At 29.8% G+C, this 19147-nt stretch overlaps 1 protein-coding gene across 1 annotated transcript; it reads left to right on the top strand.

The window, feature by feature from the left end:
• Window positions 1-3582: 3582 nt before the first annotated feature.
• Window positions 3583-8473, top strand: LOC145052903 (nucleosome assembly protein 1;4-like). The gene is made up of 11 exons (XM_079000820.1): window positions 3583-3796; window positions 3873-3916; window positions 4049-4144; window positions 4404-4496; window positions 4755-4842; window positions 4939-5000; window positions 5397-5581; window positions 5678-5858; window positions 6682-6725; window positions 7468-7663; window positions 8236-8473. The coding sequence occupies exons 1-11, from the start codon at window positions 3727-3729 to the stop codon at window positions 8236-8238; spliced, it is 1062 nt and encodes a 353-aa protein (XP_078856946.1). The 5' UTR covers window positions 3583-3726; the 3' UTR covers window positions 8239-8473.
• The last annotated feature ends 10674 nt before the right edge of the window (window positions 8474-19147 follow it).

The raw sequence follows: 19147 nt of genomic DNA, 5'->3' as shown, positions 1-19147 counted from the left end.
AAGTGAACCTAAAACCTACCAAGAGGCGGTAACTTCTTCTGAGGGACCTCAATGGAAAGAAGCCATCAAAAATGAGGTAGAATCTATCTTACAAAATCATACATGGGAACTAGTGGATCTACCTCCAGGTAGCAAGCCACTAGGTTACCGTTGGATTTTTAAGAGAAAGATGAAACCTGATGGAAGTATTGATAAATACAAGGCAAGACTAGTAATCAAAGGTTATAGACAAAAGGAAGGTCTAGACTACTTTGATACCTATTCGCCGGTAACGCGGATAACATCCATTAGATTAGTTCTTGCCATTGCAGCTATCAGAAACTTGCAAGTTCATCAAATGGATGTGAAAACAGCTTTCCTAAATGGGGAGTTGGAAGAAGAAATTTATATGGAGCAACCTGAGGGATTCATTGCCTCAGGACAAGAGAACAAGGTTTGTAAACTTGTTAAGTCTCTATATGGATTAAAACAAGCTCCTAAACAATGGCATCAAAAATTTGATCAAGTCATGATGGAAAGTGGCTTCAGAATCAATGAGTGTGATAAGTGTATCTATGTGAAAAACACCACTCATGGTTATGTCATCTTGTGTTTATATGTTGATGATATGCTTATCATAGGTAGTGATGACAAGATAATAAGATCCACGAAGGATATGTTAAAATCTAGGTTCGACATGAAAGATATGGGTTTAGCAGATGTGATACTTAGAGTGAAGATCACAAGAACCCAAAGTGGTTTGATTTTGAGTCAAACACACTATGTGGATAAAATTCTTGAAAAATTTGCTAAGGGAGACACTAGCATAGCTAGAACTCCAATTGACACTAGTCAACATCTACGTAAAAATAGAGGTGATAGTGTAAATCAAGTGGAATATTCAAGAATTATTGGCAGTCTGATGTGTCTAATGAGTTGTACCAGACCTGACTTAGCATATACTGTGAGTAGACTAAGTAGATACACTAGTAAACCCAGTTCTGAACACTGGAAGAGTATTACTAGGTTGTTGAGGTATGTGAGATACACGCGAGAATATGGACTGCATTATGGCAGACATCCAACAGTTATCGAAGGATACACGGATGCAAATTGGATATCTGACATAAAAGATTCCAGATCTACAAGTGGATATGTGTTTACACTTGGAGGTGCTGCTGTAGCATGGAAATCGTCCAAGCAAACAGTTATATCTAGATCCACGATGGAATCTGAATTTATCGCCTTAGATATTTGTGCTGAAGAGGCGGAGTGGCTACGTCAATTTGTAGAGGACATTCCCGAATGGCCTAAGCCGGTAACGGCCATATGTATACATTGTGATAACCAATCAACAATTGGTAGAGCTCAAAGTACAATGTATAATGGGAAATCAAGGCACATTAGACGTAGACATAAAACGATACGACAACTAATCTCTACGGGGGTTATCACGGTTGACTGGGTGAAGTCAAAGGATAACATCGCGGATCCGCTTACAAAAGGCTTGAGTAGAGATGTAGTGTATAAGTCGTCAAGAGGAATGGGACTAAAGCCCATGAATGAATAAATTCATACGAAGGAAACCTTACCCAGAAGACTGGAGATCCCAAGATCTGGGTTCAAAAGGATAACCTAATTGTATGAGTGAGGCAGGTCACTGTGGGGGGAGTTAACACTTCCTCTTAGTCCATTCCTTTATGTAGTGACAAAATTAGGCTAAACATATGGTTTTTAATGATTCTTGGAATCACCTATGTGAGAGAGAAGTGGGGTCGCTTCGAAGGGAATTATAAGGGCAAAAATTCCTAAAGCTTTTGCAGAACCAGGCTAGTGTTCATGACCAAAACGAACACGTCTATGAGGATATGACTTTGTCAAGGAGAGTCCTGTGAGATTTACATTGTCGTCTACATAAATGGTAGCTTAGTTCAAAGACATCGAGATCTACTAAACTGCTAGGAGATTAAGTGTAACATCTTAAGGGAAGGTTCAAAGGGTAATACCTACCTATCCTATGCAGGATTCAACTGTTGAAAATTTCATCTGGAAATTGGATGTGCAGAGATTGATCTCCATTCATGTGGGGGATTGTTGGAAATTTAGTAAAATTATTTACATTTTTTACTAACTTTGGACATATATAAATATATACATACGTTGTATATATAACAAACTCTAAGTGGGTTTGTGTTCTCCTCCATGAGGACTTCGAAACGATATATTATATGTCCAAAATAGAGTATAAGTGAATGAGATATCGATACTCAAAGATGAGTATTTGAGAATAAGTTTAGCAAAAGAGAGGAATGTGGGAATGAGTCCCACATTGTTAGAGAGACCAAACTCAACAAGGTTTATAAGCTTCATTGCATGGAAGGCTTACATCGTTTGCATCTAATCTTTCTTTACAGGAACCTCTTAAGGACGAAAACGAAGACCATATACTAACATATAATACGGATTTGAAGACGTTTGCTATTTTAGTTTTCATATAATTAAACAATGAAATATCTTTTCGTAGAAAATCAATAAACGTAGAGCACGTGTAGAAGGTTTATATAATTCAATCGGACATAATGTTTTTTTCTTTTAAAATTAAATGAATTTGTTTTAATGTAGTTTGCATTACACATATAATGTTTTTATTTTTAAGGTTAAAAAAAACTCTTGTCCGTTAATAAAACACCACAATTAAAAAATAGAATACATGTCATATTCTATTATCTTGTATCTTTTGTTTATTTAGTGTTTTATTCTATTGGTCCAAATAAACCATTAAAATTAATTTTTATTTGTTTTGTATAATTCAGTGTTATGGATTTCTCTTTTTGGTAAAACACTAAATAATGCAACTAGTTACTGTATTTTATTTTATTTTACTAATTTTATATCAAATTAATTTTGTAATCAATTTCTACAATCATATTGAATTCGCTACCAATTTATTAGTTTTTTTTACCATATTGATTGCATATTTACAAAATAAAATATTATTATATACAACATCCTTACATGAAAAAATAATTATGCTTCCCCTTACACTTGATCTACGCTTATTTATTTTCTACGAAAATATATTTCATTGTTTAATTATATGAAAACTAAAATAACAAACGTCTTTAAATTCGTATTATATAATATATTAGAAAACTAAAGCATTACTCAATTGGGCCATTTAATTATTCTTATGAAAGTGAATTTAGTTTTCTTTTTAAATTTTTTTATATACTATAAATCATAACATAAAAAAAATTTTAAAATTTTTAAATTTATATACTATAAATTTTTTAAATTTAGTTAAAAAAACATAAAAAAAAGGTAAAAAAAATAAAATAAAAATTGTTATTTAACAAAAAGTAAAAATGTGAAATAAAAGAGAAAAAAGTTGGATATTTTAAATAAAAAATATTAAGAAAAACTGAAAAATAAAGAAAAATGAAAAGAAATATTATTTTAATAAATATTTTCGAAAAGTAAGGGTAAATAAAAACTTCCTCCGACGGACGAGGAGAGAGTTGAAAGTTATTGTCTCTCAAAACGGCCAATAAAACTGTTCCCTCCTTTGGTCGGTTACGCTTCTTCCAGCAAAGAAAGACACAATACAGCAGAGAAAAGGTACTTCGCCAGTTCACTAGGGTCATCTCCTACCCCGATCTCCCTGTACATTATTAGGGTTTTAGTTTGTTCTTCCCTCCCCCATATTACTCCTTGTAGAATTCAATTGCACTCGGAAAATCGATTGCAATGAGCAGTAATCAAGAAGATCAGTTCAATATGTCCGATCTTAGCTCCGCTCTCCCTTCTGCTACTTCTGGTACTTCTTAATCCTCTAGTCTCTTCGTGTTTCATTAGTTACTGATTTTTTTATTATTTTATTGTATGTTTTGTAGCTTTTACTGATGAGGATCGTGCTGGACTTGTTAACGTCCTGAAGGTAAGCGAACTCTAAAATTAATCAGATAACAGATTTAATCGGATTTGTTTTGAATTTTCATTTTGTTTCGATGGATATGTGTATGTACGTACTTCTATGTTTCTCAATGTCTTGATTTGCTCTTTTGTACAGAATAAGCTTGAGAATTTGACTGGAAAACATCCTGATTTCTTGGATACTCTTTCATCCAATGTTAGGCAGCGTGTTGGTGTTCTTAAGGATCTTCAGGTTTGACTTGAATCTATGTGTTTATTGCACTGCATTTCTTTGATCTGTTTTCAGTTCATATGATCATATCCTCAACTTAAACTTCAGGGCTGTTTATTCCTAATTTTTGCAATTAACTTCTATGGATTACATTTCTATTGAATTTTCACAATTGATGAATTTGAGAACGAAAATAGACATGAAAACGCACCAAAATGAAAACTTAATTCCAGTGTAAGTTGAGATGATGATGTATTATTACAAACCTTCCTTCATACAGAGTCAATATGATGAGCTGGAGGCTAAGTATCTTGAAGAAAAGGCAGAACTGGAAGCAAAGTATATGAAGTTGTATGAGCCATTATATTCTAAGGTATCCAAAATCATTTTATCTTTTTTCTTTTCATTTTTGTTTGGCAATCACTTTATAAGCTTTTAATATGCTCTCAAGATTCTTTATTTATTTTTTTCCATCAAGTGGTATCTGGATGTTTAAAAGTATTTGAGACAAAAGAAGGGAAAAATAAAGAAAAAACCTTCTTTACCTGACTTTTTCTATATTCTTTCTATATTAAAGAAAAAAAGGCACACCAATACATAGCTTACCAGATTAAATCTTGTTCACTTCCAGAGATATGAAATAGTCAATGGTTTGACTGAAGTTGAAGGAGTTTCAGATGATACTTTGGTGGATAAGGAAAATAACGAGTCAAAGGGAGGTAACATTTTTTTTTAATCAATAGATGATTCCTATTGTACTTTTGTTTTGACAAACATCTAAGCATTAAGACACTTTTGAATTTTGATACACACAGATAAAGGTGTACCAAATTTTTGGCTCACTGCCATGAAGTCCAATGAAGTGCTAGCTGATGAGGTGACTGAATATCACACAAACTTTTCCACACATATTTTTTTATAAGTTTTACATATATCTATTTATTTCTTCTAGTTTCATTCCTATCTATTTCAACATTGTACATAAATTCTTTTTTATATTAGATTATGTTTATTGGTGATCTTTATCCAACTTATCACCAGTAAGTCAAAGTAGGAATAATTAAAAAGAAAAACAATACCTATGGTTGGCTTCTTTCCACTTCATATATGGGAGCCTACCATTGGTTGCCTTTTTTTTGATAAAGCTTATGTGTTTATAACTTAAACTTTATTCTTATGTACAAAGATACATCAAAATTCATAATTTTATATTGTATTTTTATTTTGCTTACATTTAAACATATGTTATTGATTACATTCTTTGATTCCTTAGATTTCTGAATCTGATGAAGGAGCTCTTCAGTATCTAAAAGATGTTAAGTGGTCTCGAATTACTGGTGCCAAGGGTTTTAAGCTTCAACTCTTTTTTGATCCCAATCCTTATTTTAAGAACTCTGTGTTGTCTAAAACATATGAGATGATCAACGAGGAAGAACATATTTTAGAGAAAGCAATTGGGTATTAATACTATATGTTCTTTTTTTAAGTTCCAATTTTTTTTTTTAATAGAAGTTTCTGCTTTGTAATTAATTATTGTTTCATGGAAAATTGTAGGACTGAGATCGAATGGTATCCAGGGAAAAATTTGACCCAAAAGGTTCTGAGGAAGAAATCTAAGAAGGGTTCAAGAAGCCCAAAGCCACCAATTACAAAAACTGAAGATTGTGAAAGCTTCTTCAACTTTTTCAATCCTCCACAAATCCCTGATGATGAAGATGACATGGATGAGGATACGGTAAGTTTAGCTCTGCTTCTTCTTTTTTTTTTTTAAGAGAAGGGTAAAATGGTCATTTTAGTGGAAAAAAGAAAGTCTTTGGCCATAAATATTAACCCCAGACACACATCATTTATCCAGTTACCACATTATCTCTGTATGATACTTTTTTATACAGAAGGGTGAAATGGTCATTTAAACAGTAAGTTTAGGCGTTTAGCACTATGTTTTTAAACAGAAGAGCAAAATGGTCATATGTATTCTCATTCAGACAGTCCCTTTAAGTCCAAAAAGTAGTCTTTGTTCATATATACTTACTGCAGAAAAACATTATTTATCCATTGACCACACAGTACTTTCTTAAACAGAAGGGTAAAATGGTCATTTACTCTAATTCAAATGGTCCACTTGGTCCAAAAAAGAAAAACTCTCTGTTCATACATACTTCTCCAGACATCATTGATCCATTCTGCACTTCATACATACAGTATTCTGTTAACAGAAAGGGTAAAAAGTTGATTTCTTGAATGCAAAATGATATAAACATTGCCACAAATGTCACATCAGCATAATATTATTGGTAAATACTTATCATTGCTCATAAAATATGTAGGTTGTGCTTGAAAAGTGTTACATGCAAATTGAAATTGAAAAGTAACATGTTTGACTTTAAAGTCAAAGTATGAAGGAATGAATTTAGTACTTTGCTTTTTATTGCCAGTTAGTAACAAGATATAACAACATTATTAATTTTAGATATTTGTTATAAAAGCTCTATATAATATAGCCTTTAACTCCCTTTTTTTTTAATGTATTATGATTCTCCTCCATATTGTTTAAACAGGCTGAACAGCTTCAGAATCAGATGGAACATGATTATGACATTGGGTAGGTACTCATTAATGTGCAATTCTATAATGTAATGAAATTCAAATGACAAATTCATTGGAGTTATGCATTTTCTTCTTTTATTTGCCAGAAAAAAAAACTTCAGATTGATCAACTTGAGTGAATATGAATTTATTTTCCTGTTTCTTTTTTTTTCCATCAAATTTTGTATTAAAAATATTTCAGAAAAACACAATTGGGAAAGTGGAAGGAAAAATAAATGAGGGAAAATCTGTAATAAGTGATGACTTAATGAGGAAAGCCTTCTTTCTTTGACTTTCATTATAAAGTCGAAAAGAAACAATCATATATAGCTTACTTTTTCGTACTTTACCTTTAACCCTCCTCAATACTTTTTACTTCCTTACCCTTACACAGAAGGGCAAAATGGTCATTTACTCTCATTAAGGCAATTCATCCAGTTATTTAATTAAAAATCTTTGTTCATACAAATACATTCTCCAGATAGACATCATTTACTCACTCGACAATTTATCCTTACAACACTAACAAAGAAAAAATCATTCAGTTAAAATAACAAACACCTTAGATATGTATTCTACGCTTTGTTTCTACTTATAAAAAAATAGCTGATTTTGGGTGTGGTTAAACTGATTGCTTAAATATATGAAACCAAATTGTTTGTTCCATACATTTGAGATTTAAATTCTTTCTTATGTTTATTTTGAAGCATTTAAACACCACAGAGACTTTAAATGTTACTAAATTTTGTATTTTCCAGGTCAACAATTCGAGACAAAATCATTCCTCATGCTGTCTCTTGGTTTACCGGTGAGGCTGCCCAGAATGATGAATTTGAGGATGATGATGATGATGATGATGACGACGACGATGATGATGATGTTGATGATGATGATGATGATGAGGATGAGGATGATGAGGATGATGATGATGAAAATGTAAACAATAAAAAGAAGGTAATTTACTAATTTATTACTTGCAAAAATTGTCAATATTTCTAACACAATCACAGCATTCTTTAGGCCTATATAATATAACTGGGTGGACCGGATTTTCAAAGTTTGTCTTTTTTTTTCCCCTTCATTATTTAATTCAAGCCGTTGTCTTTTTTTCAACTTTTTTGTCTTTTTCTTTGACCTTTTCCAAAATCATTGTAGTTTCCTTTTAATTTTCTTTTAATGTATAATTATTTAACGATATTACATATATAAATTTATAATGGCTAATAAATATGATGCATTTTTTTTTTTTGTAATTTTTAAAATTCTTTAAATTTCCTTTCTCTTTATTAAATTCCAGTTTTTATATAAATTTTAAAAGTAATAAGTTATAGGAAAATGAAAATGTATATAAATGTTATAACGTATACAGTTACTTATATGTACATTCATGTATGTATGTTTCAATTTTTGAATACATGCGCCTCACAGTGCTTGTACACCATGCATAGGAAATTGTACCTTGTTAGATTCTTCATTTTGTAAGTTGCACGTTTTATGCTAATTCATTGTTCTTACTTCAAATGCAGTGATGAGTTTGAGTACAAAAACCCGTATGAAGTTCAGAAAAATTGAATTACTGATGAAACAAAGATGTGGCTACGTGTATTCTTTAAGATCACACCACGTGGCTGATTAAAAGTGTGCAGTTGTGGTTTTTCTCCTCTACTTTTCTTGTTTGATTCGTTTCATGTCCTGTATTTATCTTCTTCTTCTTTTTTTATTGGAGACACTCAAATTTTTTAATATCACTTCACTATTTGTCAACGTTTACATTACTTTTTTTTCTTTTTTTACCCATTTTCCTATCAACGGGTCAAACGAATTCTAGAATTTTCGTGTTTTTTTTACTGAACTGCTATAAAGAAAAACTTATCAAATATCCGGAGGAGTAATTTGTTATTTTTAGAGTCTACAAAGTTAACATGAGCATTAGAAATCAAGTCCAATGTTATTTGATTATTTCATATAGAAATGGTTCTCGTATTCACTTTGTGAATTGCAAAGAAGGTAACTGAAACTGATATCAAACAAAAGATGTACACACTGATAAAAGAAATCTAAATATATGTGAAAAGACTACCAATGTTTCTTATGCAAAATACATAAAAGTGGTGATACTTGATGTTGGTTTATCTTTTAAAACCGGTCGATTTGTTTCGGTTCAGAAATAACATAAAAGTGGTGATACTTGATGTTGGTTTGTATTGTTTGGTCTTGGAAACGATTATTCCATTGCCAATTGCCTGAAACAGCAACACATTTTAAAAAAGTAAAGTATGCTATTTATTGCAATTTATCCTTTATTCAACATATGTAAATGTAAGGCTGGTGGGTGTGCATCGGGAAAAGAGTGAGGGAAAGGTTTCCCTACCCTGGAATATCATATCGTGGGTGAGGGGAGTCTATGCCCTACTCTTTGTGCTCATATGATTGATTGGTATTTTTTTAGTTTTGTTAATATTTATAAAAATATATACCTATTAAAAAATAATAAAAACTATATCAAAATTTATGGTTTTTAATTCACTACAAAATAAATATAATATGTATGAAATATATATATATATATATATATATATATATATATATATATATATATATATAAAATGAGATTCTTCCCATACACACCCTGGGTTTTGGTGAGGGAAAAAAAATAAAAGAAAGACTGACATTGCAGGCAAAAACTGAGATATCCTTCTCGCACATATCTTTGGACCAAGGGTGTAAACGGAAAGGATTCTATGGGTGCAAACCGTTGAATATTTGAATATGCATATGTCCATTTTATTAATTATATATAGATTAATTTAGGTGATTGAACAGTACCTCTAACCTGGATACCGTTCATAGTTCATATTAGGATGCATTTGTCATTTGATAAGTGTTAGACCAATTGTTATTGAGGGATCGAATTCCTTTCTTGTTTGATGAGATCGTATTCCTCTACTTTGGATGAGAAGTTGCTCGGAGATTGAAACGTTCACAGTCGCAGTCGATTGAAAAAGAAAGGGTCAAGGAATTTACAAGCTGATATTTGGTGGTTTTGTGGAATGAGATTTTAAGATGTTGTAAAAGTAGGACGACATAGTAGTTCTATACAAAGTGACATGGTAAAACTTTAAAATTTTAGAACTTTACTGTTCCCAGACGTGTTAGGATTTAATATATGTATATAATAGGTGTTCAAATCGATCATACAAATAAGTTTGATTCGTTTGATGTATCGATGTTCGTGCACAAGTTCTTCATATTATTGCCATATTTGTCCTTGTTTATTTCTATTTGAATGTCATATATATATATATATATATATATATATATATATATATATATATATATATATATATATATATATATAAGTTCAATAGAGAACCATAATTATTGGTTCTCCAAGGAACCAAATTTGTTTTACGTTCTAGAGTTTATTCTTTATCGAAAAAAAAAAAACTAAAAATATCTAAATTCATAACATAACATTGTGAATGTTAAATATATTTTTCGGATTCATCGTGTGAATTTAGATTCACATTGTGAATTTTCAAAGGTTCACATTATGAATTTGACGAATTTTTTTTCGAATTTGATATCATTGGAAAAAGGATAAAAAGTTATGAATTTCTGTATTTTTAGTTTGTTTTTAATAAAAAATAAGTTCTAAAAATTGAAAAAAAAAATTGGTTCCTTGGTTAATTATGGTTCTCTATTTAACCTCATCCTATATATGGAAAAGTTCAATAGAAAACCATAATTATTGGTTCTCCAAGGAACCAATTTTTTTTCAAGTTCTAGAGCTTATTCTTTATTGAAAAAAAAACGAAAAATATCTAAATTCATAACATAACATTGTGAATGTTAAAATATATTTTTCGGATTCACCGTGTGAATTTAGATTCACATTGTGAATTTTCAAATATATATATATATATATATATATATATATATATATATATATATATATATATATATATATATATCTTATAAAGCTAGTATTTTTCTTTCACCACATTCATTTGAAACTCCCATGCATTTTTCCTTTCACCACATTCATTTGAAACTCTCATGACTTTTCACTTTCTTCCTAATAATGGTTATAAATTGGTTAATAAGATTAAATAAATATCAAACATAAAGTGTAATCATATACAAACTAAATTTCAATATTAAAAGAATATATTTATTTCTACTTATAAAGTTATGTCTTTTAACTTTTAACATGTTATACTTAATATATTAGTTTTAATATAATCTTGGGTGTAAACCATTATCATTTTAAAGCTACAACTTTTGAATAATTTGTATAAAATACCTAAATTATAAATTTAAATATAACATTATAGGATCAACTTAAATATAAATTTTAGTTTAACTTAAATAACCCAAATAAGATTTTGTAAATAGTTAAAACTAATAAATTGTAGTGTCTTTTTAATAATGATTATAAGTTGGTTAATAAGGTTAAATAAGTATCAAATCTAAAGTGTAATTATAAATAAACTAAATTTCAATATTAAAATAACATCTTTACTTCTACTTATAAAGTTATGTCATTAATTTTTAAGAGATTATACTTAATTTATTAGATTAAGATGTTGTTGTATGTAAACCATTATAAATTTAAAGCTACAACTTTCGAACAGTTTGAACAATATACTTAAATTGTTAATTTATAATATCACATTACAGTGTCAACTTAAATATAAATTTCAGTTCCACTTAAAAAACCCAATGAATATTTTGTGAATAGTTCAAAGTGATAAATTGTAGAGCTAAATACAAAAATTGAATTATAATCTCAATTTAACAAAAATATTTCCTAAAGATATTTGTATAATCGTTAAAAGTTTTCAAATAAGTAGCTTAAAGTAACTTACAATAACAATACTTAAATATAACTCTATATAAATGATTATAATGTTACATTTGAAATCAAAAAACAATGTTTGATGTTTTAAATAATTATAATGGTAGAAATTAAAACGTTAAATAAATAAATTTCAAAAATTAATTAACAATAACAACTATAAATTACATTAAACCATATATTATATTTAATTTTATTCATTAGTAACTCGCAGGTAGAAATCATTCAAACGGTTGAGATTATGCAGTTATAATAGATGTATATATTATCATATAATTGAAAATAATCAATATATTATGTCAATTTAGTATACGAATTATTATATCAAATTTAACAACAACGTTATTGTCATATTTATAAAAATATATATTTATAAAAATTTCAACTATATAGAATATTACACTGACATATTTTAAAAAATAATTTTAAAATGCAGAATAAATGGAAACATCTAAATTTTTTTTTAAATATTATTTTCGGAACTTGAATTAACTAAAAAAATAAAATAAATAAAAAAATTCCATTATTTTTGAAAAATACGTGAAATATTCTAATAGAATATTACACTGACATATTCTAAAAAATAATTTTAAAATGCAGAATAAATGGAAAAATCTAAAAATTCTTTTTTTAAATATTATTTTCGGAACTTGAATTAACTAAAAAAAATAAAAATAAAAAAATAAATTCCATTTTTTTTAAAAATACGTGAAATATTCTAATAGAATATTACACTGTACATATTCTAAAAAATAATTTTAAAATGCAAAATAAATGGAAAATCCAAAAATTCTTTTTCTAAGTATTATTTTCGGAACTTGAATTAACTAAAAAAATTAAAAAAAAAATTAAAAAAAAAATAAAAAAATGTGTCTCACGGTCTCACAAAATATAGCTGGTCTCAAATGAATCTAACCCTATATATATATATATATATATATATATATATATATATATATTGATTAAACTAATTATACAGTTGTTAGTTTTTTTGAAAATAACCATTTTCTACCGAAGATTATATTCCGGAGTATAGTGCGGATTTAGAGTGGCGTTCCAAAGTTTCGATTTAAACATTTAGGTGTTGTTTGTTTTTTCTGAGGCAAAATGTCTGTAGTCTGCGGACCATATCTGTAGACCTCTGCAGTAGAAGAGGTGGACCAAACGTCTGTAGTCTGAAAAAAGAAGACTGTTTGTTTTTTTTAACATCTGCGGGCTACTAAAATAAACTGAAATCTAAATAAACTGATTTTTTTAAACTTCAAAGTGATTTTTTAATATTTTTATGACTTTGTTATAAATAATTAACGAATCTAGATCAATTTTTATGTATCATTGTATAAAAAATAAAACTAAAAATGATATGAATTAATGTATATATTTGATAAAAACAACAACTTTGGTTGCAAAGTTATAACTAAACAATAATTAGTGATCAAAGAATTTGATACGTAAATAGATGGAAATAAACTTTGATTTTTTCAATTAAATCCATTAAAAACGTACCATAAATATTTTTTCGAGAAAATGACGATACTGTATTAAATAATGTTTTACAAAAGTTGGCAAAAAAATATAAGAATATATTATGATTTTTTTTTCATATTTATATAAACAACTTCAACGACTATTATTGTAATAAACATTTATTTATAAATTTGTCAAAAATATCATGTTTGTATCGTCGAACGTTTTTTTTAAGTTTTGTAATTTTTTTTCAAATTGTTTATCACTAATAAAGTTGGAAAAAATATAAATTACAAATATATATATATATATATATATATATATATATATATAATAATAATGATATATATGTTTTTAAGCTAGAAGATGTCTGAAGATGTTAGAAGACTCTGGTCCACATCTGCGCCAAGAAGAGGACGCGCAGACATTTTTAGGTCTGCAGTCTTCCAAAAAACAAACAGTCTGCGAAGGCTAATGTCTGCGCGTGGTCTGCGCGACGCAGACAGAAGAGGCCACGCAGATTTGCAGACAAAAAACAAACATTACCTTACAGACGAGATTTTGTTGATGTGGTGGTATGTGTAATTTTGAAAAAATTATTCAAAATCATCCACTTAACACTATAATAATTATCAAACTCTTACCTACCATTTTAACCTCACCTATCACTTTATTATCAAACAAATACCCCTCACTTATCACTTTATTATCAAACAAATAACCATCTAACCTATTTGTGATTTCCTACCTAACTCTCAAATTCATTAAAATTCTAATCTATCTCTATATTAATAATATATTTAAACCAGTTGTGACCCTAATATAATTCACACCAAAAGTCATTCATAACATATTTCACGACAAAATTCATTAAGCCATTATCTAAAAATGTCTTCTAACCGGTAGTTAATTCTAGAGCTAGCAATCCTTCAACATCCAACAAGGAGCTAAGGTATCGAGACATCTGTGAATCTATAAGGAAAATGTTAGAAGCTAAAGAACAAAAAATGCTAAGAACTAAATACGAAATCTAAGTTATATATAAAACAAATGCACGATAAGCCATCAACCATTGAAGTCAAAAGAAGTTGGATAATAAACACGAAAAAAGAAATTCATGCTACTGAGTGTTGGATAAAGACCGTGAAATGTGACCGTGATATTATAGATTATGATGTATTTAATATAATCAGGGTTTGATAAAGATAAAACAAAATTTGCATACAACTACCCAAACTTTCAACTGAAAAAAATAAAGATAAATGACTTCTATGTATGATTGTATTTAATAGTCATTTCTATTAATGACGAGTATGAATGTTGTTTATATGTTTTTATGTTTCCTTTAAGACTTATTTGATAGTAGATTGTGGTTCAATTAAGACTTATTTGATAGTACATTATGGTTTGTGGTCCTATCCAAACAATTGTTGATTTTTAAATCCTTATTTCTTATAGGAATTATAAAGTAGTGAGATAGTGAGAGTAACACCTATTTTTATCAACATGCTATTTTGGCAACTACAACCGAAGAAGTAGCTCAGATAAACAAGTAGATGCTTGATCTGATGCCAAGTGTTTTGCACATATATTTAAGTTCAGATAAATTATGCAATTTAGAACAATACAATTTTGTGACTGAATTGTTATACCTAACTGGTGTCATAAACTTCTTCAAATTGCCAAGCATACTGAATCATGAACTAAAGATAAAAGTAGGTGCTCCAATATTGTTGCACAATCTTGATCAGTTTCTAGGGTTATGTAATGGAACACATATGAATGTAATCAGCCTAGTAACACATATGATTGAAACATAAATCATTTTAAGAAATAATATTGGAGCTCGGATGTTCATACACATGATCCGTATAACTCCATATGACAAGAGAATGTCATTTAAATTTACCCACAAACAATTCTCCTTAGTGTAGTATTTTGCAATGATAATTAATAAAAGCCAATGTCAATTGCTTTCTAGAGTTGGGTTATTGTCGCTATGACTTGTGTTCATATATGGACAATTGGTTGTAGATCATTGCGATAGTTGTATAAAGGTGATAAGCATGGATAAAGAAGGCAACTTATCAAACACAACGATTAATGTTGTCTGTAAGGAAGTACTTCAAGGTTTAAACTATAGACCATTACAATAGTTGTATTATATAATTATCATAGTTGTGAATATATGTAGTAGAACTATTCTATAGTTCAATATCATCATGCTTGTATTCATATGAGCCTATCACCCAGTGTTATCATATGATTTGTCTATATCAGCTACAAGTTGGAGCATTAATAAATGATTTGAAATAATGGTATCAATATTGGTAAGTTATTCAGGCAAAGTTTTTAATTTTTGGCAGTGGCGGAGCTTCAATATTTTATTTTTGGGGGGCGGGGGGTGGAGGAAATAAAATATGGATAAAAATTGGACCGGAGAGGGGTCACAACCAAATTCTTTTATTTTTGGGCCTAATGTTTATAAAGTTAATTAAAGTATAGGGACTACTTCTAACCAAAAAATCGGGGGTGGAGGGGGGGGGCACAACCCCCTATCCCTAACAAAGCTCCGCCCATGATTCTTGGAAGTAAGATAAAATATCTTAAAATATGTCAATATCAACATGAGTGAATTGATTTTTTAGACAACCTTTTAAGGGCTACAATCAAATTTATAAACCATATAATGATGATTATTGTAAATCATATCATATATCTGTTGGAGTACTATAACATCTAGATGTTTCCATAACTCAGACATATGTTTCGGGTTCTTTCACATGAATGATATGATCAAGGACTTCATAAGAATGAAAATGAAATTTGTAGAGATCAGTCAAAGGTACATATTGCCTTTCTCCGTCTCCAATATGATAGGATAAAAATTTTATGTTCTTTACCATTAAGGCTAGGTAAAATCTATTAAGGAGACGAACTAGGTATGGTTGTAGATGATTCAAATTATTTAGTCCTTCTAAAGGTGGTGAGTAAGAGTTTAAGAATCTATCTGGAAGAGAGCATGGTTCAATAAAAGTATAAAGAGTTGTTGTAGTTGACTTGTAGAATGTGGAAATGGTTGATCATGGATAGGGTTTTGTGAAAGCGTCAATTAAAAGAGAGTATTTGAAGGTTGTAACCGAATCATAAGATCGAGAGAGAGAGAGAGAGAGAGAGGGAGAGAGTGAGTGAGAGAGAGGGAGAGAGAGTGAGTGTGAGAGAGAGAGAGATAGGTTAATCAATGGTGGTACTTATAGAAGATTAAAGATAATGACCGATGAAGAAGTAGTATTAAGAAGATAGGGGTTATGGTAAAGATTTAAAGATAGTGTTAGAAGATAGTTCCCACACCCACAACAGATAGTAATATTACTATTAATAGTAGGATCCTTTTGGTTACATACAAGGACATAAATAAGAAACTAATGACACAAAAATAATTATAGGGATCTAGTTTGTTAATTAATTAAGTATTTAATTAATTAAACGAAATCTAGTGATATACAAGGTTATATATAAAGGAATTTGAAAGTCAGATAATTACCAAAGATAAGGATAATTATCATGTGACAAGTTAATTATCCTTTAAGGGTTTAAATCCTTCGCTATACATAGGGGGTCCTAGGCCGACTTCAGGTTGGATGAGGTTCTCTATAGAAACCATAAAGATAGGTAGAACCCTTCTGATCTCGAAACGCTAACCTTTACCTTCCTACGTAGCACATAAAGAATTCTACGTGGCACGTTGTTGAAACAATAAACTTGTAGATCAATAGATTCAAAATAGTAAAGTAAATCAAACAAGAAGAACAATTGATCAAAAAGGTGTCGATGATTATATTATAAAAGTCTTAGAAGAGTTCTATGTGAACTTCTATGTAAAGACGATGTTGGGCAATCCAATTGATTAACCCTAATACAAAACATGCATGCAATATTTATAGCCTAACCCTAGCTCCATAAAAGCGGATGGACATGCCCAATCCTTTTAATAAAGGATAAATACGTACATATTAAATTTGACACAACATAGTAAATAACTCAACAATCTCCCCCTTTGTGTCAAATAAGGAAAGCAATTCTTCATTGTTGTTGGCGCTTCTGAACCTTGAACAGTTTCGATATCAGACCAAGTAAAGTGTTGCGAACTTGAATGTAACATTTTATCATATCTGCAAAGCATTTCTTATCCGCAACATCATTCTCTTTGCACTTGTCTATAATCCCCAAAATGTAGTTGAGGCAAGATGTAGAAAACAAATGCTTGTCTGGTAAGGAGAACAAACACTGCTGAACATTCATACCATCTCTAGCACTTTGTTGAAACGCCACACTCCAGTTTGTTGGAATATTGTCTAAGGCTGCAACTATAATAGGCAAGTATTTGACCCGATTGTGCATGGTCCTTTTGGGTTGCCTTCACCATAGCAACTTGACAGGATGATTTATAATGAGAGAAGAAATATTATTAATATATTATAGGAATAATATAAGGAATAATAATATTGTTATTTGATTAATATAAGTCATAAATTAATTAGGAATTAATTTGGTGACTTAAAGAGATTAATTAAATAAAAGGGCATAAACTGTCAATTGTATGATAGTTATACTTTGGGCTATAATCCCTTATGGATAAGGGGTGGACGGTTTTAGGGTTTAGAAGGACCTAGAAATCATCCAAGGCTTATCATTAGGGAGCCTCACTAGTATAAATAGACCCTAGGAGCCTCACTAGTATAAATAGACCCATGGGGTCAAGGAAATCGACACTCTTGCCTTTGAAGAAACCCTGGCCGATTTCTTGCCCTCCCCTCTCACTCTCTAATCATCCTCTTTCTAAGTTGGTGTTTGTAAGCCATTAGAGGAGTGACAATTGTGACTCTAAGCTCCAACGACAAGAAGATTCAAGTAAGCAACTCAAGATAATCTTCTAGATCTGTTTTTCATATATGATTTGAATGTTCTTCATTAGATTTATCAATCAAAGTCTTGGATATATTGCATGTTCAATTAGAGAAACCTAGATCCAAGCATTAGGGTTTGTATGTGCACATAGGAATGTTCTTATGGCTTAAACCCATCAGTGGTATCAGAGCCTTGATTGGTTTCTATTGAATTGATGCATTGGTTGCTTGATTGTTGATTGCAAAATTTGATTTTGTCCTTCTGCCTGATGAACTCGGTGAGTTCCATGGTGGACTCGGCGAGTAGGCCTCAACTCGGCGAGTCCATTGTGGTACTCGGCGAGTTCGAGCGTCAGAAGGAGCTAGTTTCGGGATTTCTTGTTGTTTATCTTATGGAAACCTGCCTTTATCTTAATGGGTCAATATAAATCCGATTTTAACATATATTTGAGTATATTCTTGACCTAATTAAAGATATTTATCAATTAATTGAATAATGATTTCCTTATGTGATAATTGATTGATTATTTTAATTAAATTGGTAAATTGTTTTGCAAGAAACATTTAAATAAATCAAATAAAGATAATTGTGAGATTAAATGGTTAATTTGAATTATTTGTTATTTGATCCCTTATGTTATGAAAAGCTTATAACTTGTCCTCAAGTTTTGAAATTTATGTTTTGTGATTAAAAGTTTAATTTAGACAAATTTAAATTTCAAACCCTAGAATTTTACAAGTTTAAAATTCAACCCTATACTCTATATGATTACAAGCTTAATATATATATATATATATATATATATATATATATATATATATATATGTATATATATATATATATGTATATATATATATATATATATGTATGTATAATTAAAATGCTAGTCTTACCGTTAGTAGGCCTCATTCACGAAGCCGGTCTATAAGGTGGGTATAAGGTTGCGGCCTATAAAATGGCGCTTAATGGGTGTACATTCACACCCACCGCTTGCTTGATCGATGGAGGGTCGTTAGCCAAACGGGTAGGATAGGGCAACTCTATCTCCTCATTAAAAGTATAATATTAAATACAAAGTAACTACAAGTTTTTCAAATTCCCAATCCTAGTTACTTTAGGAAAAGTGAATTGATGCAATCCCATGAAATTACACTTTGCACCCTTGCTAAGAAGTTAGTGGAGTGTGTGTGGTTTACCGGCAG

Source organism: Lactuca serriola, chromosome 5, assembly GCF_051521515.1.
Source record: "Lactuca serriola cultivar US96UC23 chromosome 5, Lser_US96UC23_V15, whole genome shotgun sequence".
NCBI classification, from domain to species: domain Eukaryota; kingdom Viridiplantae; phylum Streptophyta; class Magnoliopsida; order Asterales; family Asteraceae; genus Lactuca; species Lactuca serriola.
Note: the sequence above shows the minus strand (reverse complement) of the source record. Positions and strands in the feature narration are given on the sequence as shown.